Source organism: Heterodontus francisci, chromosome 37 (assembly GCF_036365525.1).
Source record: "Heterodontus francisci isolate sHetFra1 chromosome 37, sHetFra1.hap1, whole genome shotgun sequence".
NCBI classification, from domain to species: Eukaryota; Metazoa; Chordata; class Chondrichthyes; order Heterodontiformes; family Heterodontidae; genus Heterodontus; species Heterodontus francisci.
Genome location: NC_090407.1, coordinates 25,082,715 through 25,101,691, shown reverse-complemented (window position 1 = coordinate 25,101,691; position 18,977 = coordinate 25,082,715). Strand labels below are relative to the sequence as shown.

The window sequence follows — 18,977 nt, the reverse complement described above, 5'->3', positions numbered from 1 at the left end:
ACTCTTTAATGAAATTTTTGGCCAGCTATCCTAATATCTCCTGATGTGGCTCCGTATTAAACTTGTATAACGCTCCTATGAAATGCCTTGGGATGTTTTACTACATTAAAGGCACTATACAAATGTAAGTTGTTTCTGCGTTTATTGATTTTGAAAAGATATTTCAATAAGGTGCTGCATAGGAGGCTTGTTGACAAATTAAAATACGAGGTCTTATCGGGAGTGTGGCAAATTGGACTAGCTGTTGGCAACAGGACAGAAAGCATTAAGTAGTGGGTAATAGATGCTTTCCATACAGGAGGAATGCAAATAATGGCATCCCCAGGAGTTAGTTTTAGATCTATTGCTCTTTTCGATACAGATTTAGGTATAGGGGACACAATAACAAAATGTGCACACTACACAAAAATAGGGAAAATGGCTAACTTTAGAAGACTATAAATAACTGCAAGAGGACATAGATAGGTTTGTAGATTGGCAAATAAATGATAAATTAAAATTAATCCAGAGAGATATGAGATGATATTGAGAGGAAGAATATGGAGGAAATATACACAATAGTAAAACCAGGAGTAGAAAGGGCAGAGAAACTTCAGGGGTTCAGAGACACAAAGCTGTTTAAAGAAAAGTATTGCAGATCCAAGGTTTTATAATTAGGAGCTAAAGCAAAGAGGTGATGTTAAACCTGTACAGATCAGTGGTAGGCTACTGTTAAAATATTATGTGTATTTTAGGGTGCCCTACTTTAGGAATAATACCAAAGGCTTGGAGAGAATACGGAATAGATTTACGACAATGATGCTAAGGATGAAACAAGAGAAACTGGGTCACCTTTCACCAGAATAGAGAGGGTTAAGAGGGGATATGATAAAGGTGTTCACAATTATAATGGGCTTTGATAGGATAAATAGGAAACTACTGGGCATAAATATAAAGGGTGAGATAAAGGTTTTATTTTACACTGTTGGTTGTTAGGACATGGACTGCCCAAACAGGAACAGTCGTGGAAGCAAGTTCATAATACCTTTTAGAAGGGAAGTGAATAAACGTTTGAAGAATAAAATAAAATGGATGGGGAAAGGGCTTGAAATGGCACAAACATGGTATGTTAAATCTATGATTTGTAAATTGTCTCATCAGCATGCCTAAATGCAACGTGCATTAGATATAAAGTAAATCTTCCTCTGCACTATCCCATCAAGGACTTGCAGGTAAAGCCAGTTTTATATACAGTTAAATCTTCCTGTACACTGTTATCACATACAGTATGGGCTAGGTGCAGAGTAAAGCTTCCTTTACACTAAGAATATCCAAGTTTTGACCTTGTCAGCTGCACAGGTGTATGTCATGGGGGTCTCAGGTGCCACACATAAAGTTTAAAATGATAGTCTCATTAACTTGCATATACCCCAACCTCCTCCTCTCCACAGCTCTTGCTATTCTAATTTAGGATTTATCCACTAATGAGGCCACACTAAAAATAGCCCTTTTCAAACGACCAGGCCTACAAAATTCAAAGAGAACAAGCCAGCTAATAACAAATATAAGCACAAAAAGGACTGGATTGTTTGGGCTTCAAAAGCTGAGGGCTGCTTGTGGCCTTAATGTTGGACGCCCCTACTCCACTGGTCCATCAATAGTTCCAGGTTGGATACAGTCTAAATCTTCAAATACTCTGCCTCACCAAGGACTACCAGGTTAGGCTCAGCATGGGTTAGCTACAGAGTAAAACTCCCTCTTCCCTGCCCCATCAAGTATTCCAAAGTACAGTGATGGGTTGGATACAGAGTAAATATCCCTCCCCAATGCATTATTGGGGAGGCATAGCACAGTCTCGGTACAGAATAAAGTTCCCTCTGTACTCCTCGGTCAACAGTTGTGCTCTCTACACATGTCCACTAGGAACTGAGTTGTAACTGTCTGAAATTATTGCACAGATAAAAAACAATTATTCAGGTTGGAAATCTGATATAAAAGCAGAAAATACTGAAAATAGGGGTCTTGACCTGCTGTATATATTCTGTTTTTATTCAAAAATATTTTGGCTATAATTCCTCCAGCTGGCAAAGAGCGGAGCCTTATACCCACTGAGTCCTAGAAGTGAATGAACAATGTGCAATCCATTGCACCTACTAGTCTCCTGGTACTGAATGATTTAATTGTGTTGGCAATACAGGATTGGCATCCAAGGTAGGGATGGACGCCAGCCACTTCTCAGCATGCTGGCAGCTGCCTGAAGTCTAATCTTCTGCTTATGTCACCAGAAGGAATCTCTTCTGATCTGGAGACCCAGTCTGATGACCTTGCAGTGGCCTGTTCTCATTTAGAAAATGTTTGTGAGCAAAATGCATGATTTTGACAGATGTCGGCTTACTTCGTCAGTAAGAACCTCAACATTGTATTGCACTGCGACGATACTTCAAACAGCAGGAGCTGACTTTTTAAATAGCCAAGGAGACAGGACTGGAAGCAGAAGGGTCCGTAATTTCCCACCACCGGCCAGCATGTTCCCACCTCCAGGCCATTTTTAAACATGCCAGTTCAGGGAGGCTGACAGCTAACCCCCTGCAAGCAGCGGGAGGCCTTAATGGGCCTATTAAGGCCCCACTATGCAGATACTGTCTGGAATTTGAGGGCCAGTTGAGGCCAAATTCCAGCCAATGAATGGAGGCGGCCTCCTGGCTTAAGTGAGAGCTCTATACAAAAACGCACATAGCATAAGGAAGAAAACAAGCAGATTCCAAGCACAAATCCAGTTTAAAGGGTATCATGTACTGGCCATCACGGAGACCTGGCTACTAGCTTGGCATTTACTAAGTCTGCTATTTCCTTATGTTCAATTACAGTATCACCTATATCTTACTTTAAAAGGCCCACATTATCCATTGCCACCCCCGTTCTCTTAATATACTCGTAAAAACCTTTAATTTTGCTCTTAATGCCCCTTGCGAGTTTTCTCTTGTGTTCCCTTTTTGCAGCTCTTACCAGTTGCTTTGCATCACTTAACTGTTCTTTACAACCCTCCCAGTCTGTGGAATCTCCACTACTCGTCACATTTGTAGAAGCCCTTTAGTTTTACCGCTTTTGTTGACCAAGATTGTTTTATTACACAAATAGAGCTCTTGCCCTTTAGGGGTATGTACAAGTCATGTACTGTATCTAATACATCTTTGAACATTTCCCACTGTTCTTAGTATTGCATAGTATTTACAGCACAGTAAACAGGCCATTTAGCCCCACAGGTCCATGACGGTGTTTATGCTCCACATAAGCTTCCTCCCACCCTTCTTCATCTAACTCCATCAACATATCCTTCTAATCCTTTCTCCCAAATGTGCTTATCTCGCATCCCTTAAATACATCTATGCTAGGCGACTCAACTACTTCACATTCTAACCACTCTCTGGGTAAAGAAGTTTCTGCTGAATTCCCTATAGAATTTGTTACTAAGTAAAATACATTTAGGGTCCCCAATTCCACTCTCACCTGCAAGTGCAAATGGAGAAAATGAATGATTTCAAAAGGAAATTGGATGGGCACTCGAGGGAAATAAACTTGCAGGGCTAAAGGGATAGAGTGGGGGAATGGGACTGACTGGATTGCTCTACAGAGAGCCGGCATGTACTCAATGGGCCGAATGGCTTCCTTCTGTTCATAAATGAATCTATGACTGTATCTCCCCTATGTCTACCTGATCAAACCCTCTCATAACCTTAAAAACCACTATCAAGTTATCCCTCATTCTTCTCTTTTCTAGAAAAAAGAGCCCAGCCTGTTCAATCTTTCCTGATAGGTATAACCTCTCAGTTCTGGTATCAGTCTAGTCAATCTCTTTTGCACCTTCACCAATGCCTCTATATTCTTTTTTATAATACGGGGACCAGAATTGTTCACAATGTGGTCTAACCAAGGTTCTATACAAGTTTAATGTAACGTCTACAATTTTATCTGTTAACAGTTCTGCCCAGCCTACTGTGGATAATTTCTGTCACATCCCTTCAAATTCAACCTTACCTAAATTTGAAACCTTGGATAGTGACCCACTCTTGTCCCTTTCAAACCTGTTATCAAATTCAATCACGCTATGGTCACTGTTGCTAGGTATTCCATACCGTTAGATTGTTAACTAATTCTGTCGCATTACTCATCACTAAATTTAGTATGGCCGGTCCTCTTGTTGGTTCAAGGGCATGTTGTTCCAGCAAACCTTCTCAAACACACTCAAGACATTTTCTGCCTTTGGGACATAAGCTTTTCTGTTTCTCTCAGTTTATGTAAAAATTGAAATCTCCCATTATAATGATCGACATCTACAACAAACTTTTTGATCTCCGTATTTATGCAGCCCGCTACTTTATCACTACTTTCAGGAGATCGATGGACTACTCCCACCAAGGTTTCACACCTTTTTCTATTCCTCAATTCTACCCAGTGCATTTCTTCTGCCTGCTTACCCGCTCCTTCTAATGCTGTAATACTGTACTTCCCATCAATATTGCTACTTCTCCTACTTTTCCAATTTCCTTGTCCTTTGTAATGTCCTTATGACCTGGCGTATTTATCCCCCAGTCATGCCAAGCTTATAGCCAGGTCTCAGTGATGGCCACTAGATCATACCCTTTAAACTGGATTTGCACTTGGAATTTGCTTGTTTCCTTCCCTATGCTATGTGTGTTTTGTACAGAACTCTTATTTGGGCAACAGACCCTATCCTGCCCTTTTGCCTTGATACTGTTTTTCTCATGCTTTTTAACTTACCACACTTCTTGTTTTTCATCACTCCTGCTGTATTTTTTATCAACTATTTTGTTATTATTTCCTATTTGTTTCTGAACCTATAGTATTTATATTACCTTTAACACTACTTATGATCTGGACTTTACTCTCAACCTGTTTTCTTATCTTTGGGCTATTTTCATTTGTATTATTATTCCTGCCCCTCCCCACTTCCTATCTCTCTCTGTCCCCCCTCTTTCTCTCTCTCTCTGTTACCCCTAGCTCTCTCTCTGTCCCCAATCTCTCTGACCCCCTCTCTCTGTCCCCCCTCTCTCTCTCTCTCTGTCCCCCTTTCTCTCTTTCTGCCTCCTTTCTCTGTCCCCCTTTCTCTCTTTCTCCCCCTCCCCTCTCTCGCTCCCCCATCTCTTTGTTCCCCCTCTCTCTTTCTCTCTCTAGCTCTCTCTCTCTCTGCCCCCTCTCACTTTCTCTCTGTCTCCCCCCTCTCTCTGCTCCCCTCCTCCCTCCTTCTGTCCCCTCCACCCATTCCCCCGTCCCTCCCTCTCTCTGACAGTTGCAGAGAGCGGAATAGGTGATCAGTTTTTTAAAAAATTGGAAGTCTGTTTCACAGCTGACTGGTGCTCAGAGCTAAAGCCTCGTTCGGGTATAAAATTAAAACCCAACCCGGGCCCGACCAGACAACAGCCAACCCGAACTCGACCCAGGCTTGAGTCCTTTAATTTTTTCAAATGCCCAACCTGACCAGAAAATAACAAACATATTATTTAACAGATAAAAATGGTAGATTATGAAGCTAAACAAAACGACCTGATCCGAGCCCGAATGCTGGACACAGAATACAGACCTGATCCGAACCGGACACACGTAGTTGGGTTTGGTCGGGTTCGGGTCGGGTAGCCAGGCTTTACTCAGAGCGTGCAAAGCAGTTTCTGAACTTCAGACAGATTTGGGGTTTTCTGGCGGGCTTTTAAAAAACCCCAAATCTGTCCGAAGTTGGGAAACGGCTGTTCCCAATGTCAGCTGTGAAATTGACTTGAGATTTTTTAAAAAGCCGGTCCGCAAGAAGACGACAGTGGGAAATTTCTCGGATCCCTGGTAAGGATGAGGAATGGCCTGGGTATAGTTTACACCTGTGGGTCAGTGGAAACCTTTGGCGGCCGGATTCTGGCCCGCGGGCTGTATGTTGGACAACGGTGGTTTGAAGTCTTTCCTACAGCCATATTTATCCTTTCCACTAGAACCTTGGTCCCAGACCAGTTCAGGTGCAGCCCATCCCAGCGTTACAGCTCTTTCATGTCCCAGTATTGGTGCCAGTGTCCCATGAAATGGAAATCCTCTTCCCCATTCCAATCCTTCGGCCACGTATTTAGATTCCTGATCTGTTTGTCCCTATGCCAAATTTTACGTGGCTCAGGTGATCATTTAAAGATAATTTCACTCAAGGTCCTGCTTGTTAATTTAGCTCCTGTCTCCTGATACTCTTTTGGCTGGGCCTTTTCACTGCCATTGATCCCAAAAATGGACCATGACAACTGGCTCTTCACTTCCCTTTCCAGGTTCCTTTCCTGCTTCGAGATATCTTTTACCCTGGCACCGGGTAGGAAACATACTATTTGGGACCCATTACTGCAGAAGGTGCTATCTACCCCCACTAATTTCAAATAAGGACCAAGGAAATGGAGGAATATCCATGTATTAAGTTTGGAGAAACTGCTCACACTTGGTTAAAGCTGTTGAATTGATTAATACGTGATTCACTGGGAATTGATCGTGATGGGAACTTGTGTTATATGAAACCAAGATAGCATTAATGACAAAGAAAACCAAGGTCTCGCCACCACCACTAATATCTGGAGGGGCCTTCTCGGTGTCGTGGGTCATGGCGGGCCACTCCCGCGAGCATTTTAAGAGCCTCCCCACCACAACCCACGCCATCAAGGGGCTGGTAAAATCTAACCTTGAGAGATTGTTTTCCCTGGCTGAGGAATCTAGAACATGGGGGCACAGTCTCAGGATATAGGCCAATCGTTTAGGACTGAGATGAGGAGAAATTTCTTCAATCAAAGGGTTGTGAATCTTGAGAATTTTCTACCCCAGAGGGTTGTGGACGCTCCATCATTGAATATATTTAAGGCTGAGATAGAAAGATTTTTGGTTCATCAGGGAATCAAGGGATATGGAGAGCGGGCGGGAAAGTAGAGTTGAGGCCGAGGATCAGCAATGATCATATTGAATGGTGGAGTGGGCTCAAGGGGCTGTATGGTCTACTCCTGCTATTTCTTATGTTATTATGTTCGCCAGGGAGCTAACTATAGAAAGAAAGAAGAGCAAACTTGCATTTACGTAGCATCTTTCACTTCCTATGGATGTACTTTCAAGGTGTAGTCACTGTCGTAATGTAGGAAAGGATAGGCGGATGTAGGACCAAGAAGAAAACCTTGAAATATTTCACCTTGTTCCACAGGACAAGAACCAAGTGCTGGACACTCCAGTAACAGATGTCAGCTGCTGCGAACCCAGATGGGGCATGGCAGAGATAAAATGTATATTTAGGGATATCCATCTTCCCTGTTTTCAAAAGAGCTAGGCACATCCAATGGGAAATTGGCTTAAGTGGAATTAAATTCAGATCCGTACAAACAAACATGAAAAAGCTCACTTCATGGCCTTGTGTTCGATAATGGATTTAACTCGATTACCTATAATTATGTATCTTTCTGTTGGGTCGGTAAAGTGAAAAGATCACCCTGGATAAGCCGATCCTGGATAGATCTGAACTTGGCCAACCCAACCACAGACAGGGACCACAATAGAGCCATCGTAATCCTGGTTGGTTTCAAAGGGATATCTCAGACAAGGTAAGCAATTTAATTAATACATTGATTAAATACATCGAAGAATGAGTCAGACTCTGAGTCAATTTCTTCATCGGGAGGAGCTTAGCCAGGGAGGATTAAAGAAAACTCAATCACAGTGATCAAAATCCTCAAAAACCACTCCTCATTGAGCTAACACAACAGCTCACGTTCTGGCGCGGTCTGTAGCCAGGTTAAGAAGGTTTCAGTTCAAACCCCAGGCAGTGCTGAGTTAACTAAGCTCAGCCAAGGGGAGTTTTGGAGCCCCTAGGTTAGGAAGACAAAAAACAGCCAGGGTTCTGTTCCTGATCACTAACAACCCTGAGAAGTGTGTGTGTGAGAATGTGAGATGAGGACAGAATTGAATTTTGCCATGATGTAACCCATCATGTATACTTATACCCATGGGTGAGCTTTAACTCCTCGGGTTGCCGATGGCCTTCCTACCTGAGAGAGGCCTTGGCTGATTTTAACAGCCAGGTCTCACTTACAACCCGGCAAGCAGCTGCTCACCACAGTCAGGCACAAAGAGGCAGCTGGTTGGCTTTGGGCAGGTCATAATTGTGGGGCCCAGAAACTGCCCACCAGCACCAAGGTAGGTTGCGGGGGTGAGAACAGGGGGTTACCCAGGCCATCAAAGTTCCAGAGCAGTCCTGCTCATCTTGGTCCCATTAAGGAGTTTTTGACTTATCTCTTTTCTTGTTCCCCTGCCAGATTTTACTGAGCAGGGAACCTGCTACTGCTGTCCCATTCAGTTTGCCATTACAATACTATTGAGTGCCTATGAACCTCATTGGACCCCAATTTGCACATAATAAAAGAGGATCCCATCTGAGACAGGCAAACACTCAGGCATCTGAAACAAAAGACCCAGTTAAGATGGTGGCAGATAGTACTCAAGCAGGAATGGGGTGGATGTTTGTTAGTTCCCAATCCCATTATTGCCAGGCAGGGGTGAGTTAAAATCCCCTTTCACAGTCTCCCCTTACATGTGAAGAATGGCAGATTAGGTGAGGTATGAGAGGACTGCTGGTACAGAAAGAGAAGTATCACAGCTCAGCTCATTGTGGTGATGCTGACATCAACCCCAGGAGTTCTGGTACAGCACCAATCACAGGAAGCAGTTACTATATGACCCTGACCATATAACACATGTGCTGTTTATACAGAGGTGAGGTTACCTGTCAGACCCTGGCTTCTATAACACAGGCACTGTCTATACAGGGGAGAAGTTACCTGTCAGACCCTGCTGCATAACACAAGCACTCTATACAGGAGAGAGGTTATCTGTCAGACCCTGGCTGTATAACACAGGCACTGTCTATACAGGGGAGAGGTTACCTGTCAGACCCTGCTGCATAACACAAGCACTTTATACAGGAGAGAGGTTACCTGTCAGACCCTGGCTGTATAGCACAGGCACTGTCTATACAGGGGAGAGGTTACCTGTCAGACCCTGGCTGTATAACAAAGGCACTGTCTATACAGGGGTGAGGTTACCTGTCAGAGCCTGGCTGTATAACATAGGCACTGTCTATACAGGGGTGAGGTTACCTGTCAGAGCCTGGCTGTATAACATAGGCACTGTCTATACAGGGGTGAGGTTACCTGTCAGAGCCTGGCTGTATAACACAGGCACTGTCTATACAGGGGTGAGGTTACCTGTCAGAGCCTGGCTGTATAACACAGGCACTGTCTATACAGGGGTGAGGTTATCTGTCAGAGCCTGGCTGTATAACACAGGCACTGTCTATACAGGGGAGAGGTTACCTGTCAGACCCTGGCTGTATAACACAGGCACTGTCTATACAGGGATGAGGTTACCTGTTAGAGCCTGGCTGTATAACACAGGCACTGTCTATACAGGGGAGAGGTTACCTGTCAGAGCCTGGCTGTCTAACACAGGCACTGTCTATACAGGGGAGAGGTTACCTGTCAGAGCCTGGCTGTATAACATAGGCACTGTCTATACAGGGGTGAGGTTACCTGTCAGAGCCTGGCTGTATAACACAGGCACTGTCTATACAGGGATGAGGTTACCTGTCAGAGCCTGGCTGTATAACACAGGCACTGTCTATACAGGGGAGAGGTTACCTGTCAGAGCCTGGCTGTATAACATAGGCACTGTCTATACAGGGGAGAGGTTACCTGTCAGACCCTGGCTGTATAACAAAGGCACTGTCTATACAGGGGAGAAGTTACCTGTCAGACCCTGGCTGTATAACATAGGCACTGTCTATACAGGGGTGAGGTTACCTGTCAGAGCCTGGCTGTAATACACAGGCACTGTCTATACAGGGGAGAGGTTACCTGTCAGAGCCTGGCTGTATAACACAGGCACTGTCTATACAGGGATGAGGTTACCTGTCAGAGCCTGGCTGTATAACACAGGCACTGTCTATACAGGGGTGAGGTTATCTGTCAGAGCCTGGCTGTATAACACAGGCACTGTCTATACAGGGGAGAGGTTACCTGTCAGACCCTGGCTGTATAACACAGGCACTGTCTATACAGGGATGAGGTTACCTGTCAGAGCCTGGCTGTATAACACAGGCACTGTCTATACAGGGGAGAGGTTACCTGTCAGACCCTGGCTGTATAACAAAGGCACTGTCTATACAGGGGTGAGGTTACCTGTCAGAGCCTGGCTGTATAACATAGGCACTGTCTATACAGGGGTGAGGTTACCTGTCAGACCCTGGCTGTATAACATAGGCACTGTCTATACAGGGGTGAGGTTACCTGTCAGAGCCTGGCTGTATAACACAGGCACTGTCTATACAGGGGTGAGGTTATCTGTCAGAGCCTGGCTGTATAACACAGGCACTGTCTATACAGGGGAGAGGTTACCTGTCAGAGCCTGGCTGTATAACACAGGCACTCTATACAGGGGAGAGGTTACCTGTCAGACCCTGGCTGTATAACACAGGCACTGTCTATACAGGGATGAGGTTACCTGTCAGAGCCTGGCTGTATAACACAGGCACTGTCTATACAGGGGAGAGGTTACCTGTCAGAGCCTGGCTGTATAACACAGGCACTGTCTATACAGGGGAGAGGTTACCTGTCAGAGCCTGGCTGTATAACATAGGCACTGTCTATACAGGGGTGAGGTTACCTGTCAGAGCCTGGCTGTATAACACAGGCACTGTCTATACAGGGGAGAGGATACCTGTCAGAGCCTGGCTGTATAACACAGGCACTCTATACAGGGGAGAGGTTACCTGTCAGACCCTGGCTGTATAACACAGGCACTGTCTATACAGGGGTGAGGTTACCTGTCAGAGCCTGGCTGTATAACACAGGCACTGTCTATACAGGGATGAGGTTACCTGTCAGAGCCTGGCTGTATAACACAGGCACTGTCTATACAGGGGAGAGGTTACCTGTCAGAGCCTGGCTGTATAACACAGGCACTGTCTATACAGGGGAGAGGTTACCTGTCAGAGCCTGGCTGTATAACATAGGCACTGTCTATACAGGGGTGAGGTTACCTGTCAGAGCCTGGCTGTATAACACAGGCACTGTCTATACAGGGGAGAGGATACCTGTCAGAGCCTGGCTGTATAACACAGGCACTCTATACAGGGGAGAGGTTACCTGTCAGACCCTGGCTGTATAACACAGGCACTGTCTATACAGGGGTGAGGTTACCTGTCAGAGCCTGGCTGTCTAACACAGGCACTGTCTATACAGGGGTGAAGTTACCTGTCAGAGCCTGGCTGTATAACACAGGCACTGTCTATACAGGGGAGAGGTTACCTGTCAGAGCCTGACTGTATAACATAGGCACTGTCTATGCAGGGGAGAGGTTAACTGTCAGAGCCTGGCTGTATAACATAGGCACTGTCTATACAGGGGTGAGGTTACCTGTCAGAGCCTGGCTGTATAACACAGGCACTGTCTATACAGGGATGAGGTTACCTGTCAGAGCCTGGCTGTATAACACAGGCACTGTCTATACAGGGGAGAGGTTACCTGTCAGAGCCTGGCTGTATAACATAGGCACTGTCTATACAGGGGAGAGGTTACCTGTCAGACCCTGGCTGTATAACAAAGGCACTGTCTATACAGGGGAGAAGTTACCTGTCAGACCCTGGCTGTATAACATAGGCACTGTCTATACAGGGGTGAGGTTACCTGTCAGAGCCTGGCTGTAATACACAGGCACTGTCTATACAGGGGAGAGGTTACCTGTCAGAGCCTGGCTGTATAACACAGGCACTGTCTATACAGGGATGAGGTTACCTGTCAGAGCCTGGCTGTATAACACAGGCACTGTCTATACAGGGGTGAGGTTATCTGTCAGAGCCTGGCTGTATAACACAGGCACTGTCTATACAGGGGAGAGGTTACCTGTCAGACCCTGGCTGTATAACACAGGCACTGTCTATACAGGGATGAGGTTACCTGTCAGAGCCTGGCTGTATAACACAGGCACTGTCTATACAGGGGAGAGGTTACCTGTCAGACCCTGGCTGTATAACAAAGGCACTGTCTATACAGGGGTGAGGTTACCTGTCAGAGCCTGGCTGTATAACATAGGCACTGTCTATACAGGGGTGAGGTTACCTGTCAGACCCTGGCTGTATAACATAGGCACTGTCTATACAGGGGTGAGGTTACCTGTCAGAGCCTGGCTGTATAACACAGGCACTGTCTATACAGGGGTGAGGTTATCTGTCAGAGCCTGGCTGTATAACACAGGCACTGTCTATACAGGGGAGAGGTTACCTGTCAGAGCCTGGCTGTATAACACAGGCACTCTATACAGGGGAGAGGTTACCTGTCAGACCCTGGCTGTATAACACAGGCACTGTCTATACAGGGATGAGGTTACCTGTCAGAGCCTGGCTGTATAACACAGGCACTGTCTATACAGGGGAGAGGTTACCTGTCAGAGCCTGGCTGTATAACACAGGCACTGTCTATACAGGGGAGAGGTTACCTGTCAGAGCCTGGCTGTATAACATAGGCACTGTCTATACAGGGGTGAGGTTACCTGTCAGAGCCTGGCTGTATAACACAGGCACTGTCTATACAGGGGAGAGGATACCTGTCAGAGCCTGGCTGTATAACACAGGCACTCTATACAGGGGAGAGGTTACCTGTCAGACCCTGGCTGTATAACACAGGCACTGTCTATACAGGGGTGAGGTTACCTGTCAGAGCCTGGCTGTATAACACAGGCACTGTCTATACAGGGATGAGGTTACCTGTCAGAGCCTGGCTGTATAACACAGGCACTGTCTATACAGGGGAGAGGTTACCTGTCAGAGCCTGGCTGTATAACACAGGCACTGTCTATACAGGGGAGAGGTTACCTGTCAGAGCCTGGCTGTATAACATAGGCACTGTCTATACAGGGGTGAGGTTACCTGTCAGAGCCTGGCTGTATAACACAGGCACTGTCTATACAGGGGAGAGGATACCTGTCAGAGCCTGGCTGTATAACACAGGCACTCTATACAGGGGAGAGGTTACCTGTCAGACCCTGGCTGTATAACACAGGCACTGTCTATACAGGGGTGAGGTTACCTGTCAGAGCCTGGCTGTCTAACACAGGCACTGTCTATACAGGGGTGAAGTTACCTGTCAGAGCCTGGCTGTATAACACAGGCACTGTCTATACAGGGGAGAGGTTACCTGTCAGAGCCTGACTGTATAACATAGGCACTGTCTATGCAGGGGAGAGGTTAACTGTCAGAGCCTGGCTGTATAACACAGGCACTGTCTATACAGGGGAGAGGATACCTGTCAGAGCCTGGCTGTATAACACAGGCACTCTATACAGGGGAGAGGTTACCTGTCAGACCCTGGCTGTATAACACAGGCACTGTCTATACAGGGGTGAGGTTACCTGTCAGACCTTGCCTTTGTGGTGCACACACTATTCTTTCCAAATCTCAGCCTATACCAGCTCACTTCAGATTCGGTTAGTTTACTTTTTGGTGAGTGAATGAATTGTTACTTGAGCTGTGTGAATCATAAATGAAGGAAATCGTCTACATCCCAAACAAAGTTTCCTGCATTGAGCCCTATCGAATCTCCCATTGCCCCAGCTGCTCATTGGAGATGAGATTTGGCTGAGGCAGTCCCACATACTGAACTTTCTGATCAGCAGGGCAGATGTTCATGAGTCCTGATTTCTTCCCCAGCCTTTTGTTAGCTGAGGCTGAAATAAGGCTATATTTACATGAACTTCAGCCCAAACTCAGACCAGCTCCCCAAACCCCAGACAATTGTTGCAGCACAGGCTATAAGATGGACTGATGGAGCCTGGAGTGTGGCTGTCACAACAGTAAAGACAGGCCCGATAACACAGCTAATGTGTTGCCAAACAGCCAAACAATGATTTACATGGTTACGTCTGGTTCAGAAGACTGTGTACTCCTGAGTGGGATTGATTACTCTGTGTGACAGGACCCATTATTTCTGTTTAAAGGAATGTACATCTTTCCTCACAACACGGTAGACTGTAATTGCTAAAACTCTGTGATTGCTCACCTCTTAGACGCTGTCGTTTCCTTCCTTGCCTGATCCTCCTGTGCCCCAAGTCCATTTCATATCCTGTGCCTGGGGTTTGGTGTATTGATAATTCCTCAGCAGTTGTCTGTGTGGTCCCTAAAAGTCCCCATACACGCTGTTGCTTTAACCCTCTCCCGACAATCAGTGAGACTGGAGTCCAAAACAAACAGCTTGACCGCCTCTCAGCAGACACTCTGACATTCCTTATCTACAGACTTACAAGATCTGTGTTCTCAGCACCTGCTGCCTGACTACAAGGAGGTACTCTCTGCCTAAGGCAGTCCCCGAGATCTGCTTAAAGAGCCGTTTCTCACTCTTTGGGTTCCGCACAAGGCAAGAGATTTGGTCAGAGTGCTGTGCTAACATGCCTAGTAACCTCCCACTGAAGCGTTTCAAACAGGTTCTACTGGTGTGGATCAGTACAGACACAGAGTAAGAGAGAGAAAGGGAGAAGTCTTGTTAATATTCACACTAAATAACATTCAGTGCTAATTAAAAGCCAATCCCACATGGCACGATGTAAATAATGCAAATGAACTTGTCCAAATAAGTAATAAACTTTAAAAACTTGGCGCTTCCTCAAATCTGCATAACTATAATAATAACATACTCCACCATGGCTGACAAATCAGTTCATTGAATAATTTACAGACTAAACATGACTTCACTTAACGCCCACTCCTGATTCTATTTGGTTGCCATTTGGAATTCTGCGGAAAAAAAGTTTATACTATGAAGCTGTGGCCTTCATAAAACCATCGAAATTACAGCATGGAAGCAGGTCATTTGACCCATCATGTCTGTGTTGCACTAGCTCTATAACTGGGGCTGTCTATTCTAATTCTATTTCCCTGTGATCTTTTACAAACAGTGCAAGGGGTCACCAGAGCTAGGAAATGCTGTAAGTTCAGCATGCAGAAAGTTGCATTACGAGGTGAGAATGTGTCCTGTTCTGTGATTAAAAGGAAAGATTTGCATTCATACTTCAACATCTCTCAAAGAACTTCATTGTTTCACCCAGAGGGTGATTGGAATCTGGAACACACTGCCTGAAGAGGTGGTAGAGGCAGGAACCCTCACAACATTTAAAAAGTATTTAGATGAGCACTTGAAACGCCATAGCATACAAGGCTAAAGGCCAAGTGCAGGAATATGGGATTAGAATAGTTAGGTACTGGATGGCCGGTACAGACACGATGGGCCGAAGGGCATGTTTCTGTCCTATATAACTCTATGACTCTGTGACTATGACATACAATGAATAACTTTAAAGTGCAGCGATTGTGACCCACACAAACACAGCTGCCATTTTGTGCACAGCAACATCCCACACTTAGCAGTTAATCTGTTTTTGATGGTGTTGGTTGAATAAGGACACCAGAATCCCCTGTTCTTCTCCCAGTAGTGCCATGGGATCTTTTACAGGCAGCCAGGGGTACAGTCTAACGTTTCATCCAAAGAATTGCACCTCTGACAATGCAGCACTCCATTGCGACTGCATTGATTACAAGCACAAGTACTGGAGTTGGAACCAGCACTTTGACTCGGAGGCAGAATGTTACCAACTGAGCCAGGTTAACACATAGTAGCCATGAGTAGCACTGTCTTAAGCGGCGGTGCTGTGAATTTTATTTAATCCTGTCCCATAACAACAAGCTGCAGCAGGAGATAGCTGAGGGCCAATTCTCACAAGTTTGATCCTGGCAGTTGCTAGCTGCACAAAATTCTTGAAGTAATTGTGCTTTAGTATCAAGATGAAGCTTGGAGATTTTCCACGGCTTAATTAATGGAGGCTTCTGCAAACCTGGCCTGGCAAACAATTGTGTGAGTGTCTTCCAACAAAGGACAAATGACAAAAGTGTCTGCGAGAGGGAACAGATGGGTAATGTTCTGCCGCTGCTTATTTCCAGTAGATTTTTGTGTTTGAATGCAGAATCTTCTTCTACAATCTTTCACTCCAGGGTTGTCGGTCCTTAGGTGACCGAATAGTCCAATTGTGGATCTGCACACTCTGCCACAGGTGGGGCAGGTGGTGTTTGGTGAGGTGAGTGAATGGGATGCTCAAATTTCCGAATGCTCATTGCGCTGTTTGCACTTGGTCGCTGCCTGGGCATGTCGACATTGTTTGAACTGGCTGGCACCATCGCGGATGCTCCTTCTCCATTTTGGGTGGTCTCGGACAAGAGATTTCCATGAATCAGTGGAGATATCATATTTTTTCAGGCAGGCTTTAAGCACATCCTTGTAGCGTTTCCTCTGCCCTCCTGGTAGCCTCTTGCCGTGACGGAGCTCGGAGTAAAAAGCTTGTTTTGGGAGTCTTGTGTCAATTATGCAGACGATCTGGCCCACCCAGCGTAACTGACTAGCCATGACCAGTATCACGATACTGAGGATGTTGGCCTGAGAGAGGACACGGATACTGGAGTGCCTGTCTGGCCACTGAACTTGCAGGATCTTGCGCAGGCACCGCTGGTAATATCTCCCCAGGGCTTTGAGATGTCTGCTATACAGTGTCCATGTTTCTGACGCAAACAGGAGAGCAGATAACACTGCGGCTCTGTAGATCTTGAGCTTGGTGCCAAGTTTGAGGTCTTTGTCGTCAAACACTCTTTTCCTCAAACGACCAAAGGCTGTGCTGGCACACTGGAGGCAATGCTGAGTTTCATCGTCGATGTCTACCCTTGCTGAGGAGACTCCCAAGGTATGAGAAGTGATCCACATTGTCCAGTGGTTCGCCGTGGATCTTGATAGTCGGGGGCAATATTGCACTGCGGGGAGCAGATTGGTAGAGGGCCTTTGTCTTCTGGATGTTTAGTTTAAGGCCCATTCTTTCATACGCCTCCTGATGCAGAATAGTCAAGATGTAGCTGTGCTGGCATTCCTGTTATCAACATGGACACTGGGCTTAAGCATCAGCAACTCTTCAGCTTCTGCTGGAGTCCCGGAGCGGTACAGGACTGGCAGATCTGGCATATCTTTTTGCTGCTGTAGAGGTGGGACTCAGGCAGAGCGTAAAGCTTTCTCGTTTAATCTGCTGGGCTCTACCACTTTCAACTGCACTGAGGTCAGGAGCAAAAGGTAGGTATGTCTGCAGCCTGTTGAATAGGGCTGCAATTTCCCATCACTGGACAGATACGGGTTTGTGAAACAGAGTCGCTGCTCTGGTGACCAGTGGGACTGGACCTTCTTGAAGATCTTCTCTCTGAGCAGAATTTTTAGGTCCTTTCCCTGGCTGTTGTGTTTAACCCAATGTAGCTCAGGTGCAATTATTAAACCAAGGAGCTGATACCTGTAAGAGGAGTGGACAACATCACTGTTGATCTTCATAGTGCTACTGACCTGATTACAGCGCTGACATTTCCCCCAGTTACCTGCTCAATGTGCAGTTCTATTCATATCCGGTTGAAATAAGTCAGTCCCAAATTGCCCAACAGGTGAGAAGTGAATTCTTATTCCTCACAAACTGCAAACACATCATCCTAATTACTCTTCTACTTCCCACTCTTGCACCATCTGCTACTCTAACTCAGTCTTTCCCAGGATCTCAAATTGTGGAGCTTCTTACCTCCTTCACTTGTTCCCTTCCTCCTACAATTCCAAGAAGACCTCATCTTCTGTCCTATTCTTTTCAACGTGGTGCTTTCCTGTTGGTCTTGATTCTTTACCTTATGTTTCACAATTTAATTTAACATTCTTGAGGACATTTTGGGAAGAAGGTTACGGCACTTTCAACAATGCATCCTGAGAAATAAGGATGAGGAACAACAGACAATGGATCTGCGAGACTTTGTATGAGAGAAAATGTGTATGAGAGAGAATTGTGCGAGAGAGAATGTTTGGAAGTGAATACCTGAGATTGTGAGTTAGTGTGTTAGAGAACCTAAGTGCATGCAAGAGAGTGAGTAGGAGATAGTGTAACGCAATGTTAGAGCTTGAGTGAATGCATGGGTATGAGTCTGAGCATTTGAGAGAGTGTGTGAGAGCATGAGTGGGAAAGTGAGAGTCCAGTGTGAGAAATCTGCATGTGTGAGGAATGTGTCAGAGTGTGACAGCGTGAGTGAGTGAATAAGAAAGTGTGTGTAAGTATGAAATACAACACAACACAATGCTTAATGGCATTTCTAAATTCATTGTTTTATTCATTTTCACAGTGAATTTGGGTACCAGTTAAATTAAGTATAGATAACACACTACTGCATACTTGTAGAATTAATTCCATGTGCGGAAAATGATAGTGTACTGATGAACAGAGGGCACCTTCCTGAGGGTGAGGCAATGTCACAATAATGAGTGAATGAAGAGCTTCACACTTGATCAATGCTGCAGTGAGTGAGTGAGGAACTCCACACTCAATCTGATCACTGGTGTTTACATGGGAGGGGTCTTGGTGCTGTCACGAAGGAACTTACACTCTCTTCCTACTCTGTCTTAGTTCTTGAGCTTTAGGGTCTGATGTCGAGGTGTGGGTAATGACTACAGTATCAGACTATGGATTGCAAGTCTCATTCTCAGTCTCCCAGGTAATTATAACACATCAGATAGCACTCTTAAAATCTCTAGTTGTTTTTCCTTCATGTCATCCCATATTTTGTAACAACTCTATTTATCCTTATCAGACACACTGCTGATTGGGTGATGCTGAGTAACATTGAGTAACCTCATACTGACAGGGTGTAATGGTGAGTAATTCTGAGTGACCCCCAGTAACACTGTAGAACATGGAGTGACACCTACCCCCACTCCCCCTTACCTATTAAATCACAGGGTGAAACTTCCCACTGGACACCAAATCATTTGGTTGGATGTTAGATCTTATGATCTGAATTAAGTCATTCTGTTATTCCCTACACTCCCAGGAAT

At 45.4% G+C, this 18,977-nt stretch overlaps 1 protein-coding gene across 1 annotated transcript in view; it reads right to left on the bottom strand.

The window, feature by feature from the left end:
* arhgef19 (Rho guanine nucleotide exchange factor (GEF) 19) overlaps window positions 1-14,366 on the bottom strand; it is an 85,675-nt gene extending 71,309 nt beyond the window's left edge. Inside the window, exon 1 of the mRNA XM_068017361.1 lies at window positions 14,097-14,366. Coding sequence (XP_067873462.1) covers window positions 14,097-14,151 — 55 coding nt within the window. The 5' untranslated portion in view covers window positions 14,152-14,366. The remainder of the gene's footprint in view (window positions 1-14,096) is intronic.
* Window positions 14,367-18,977: the final 4,611 nt, after the last annotated feature.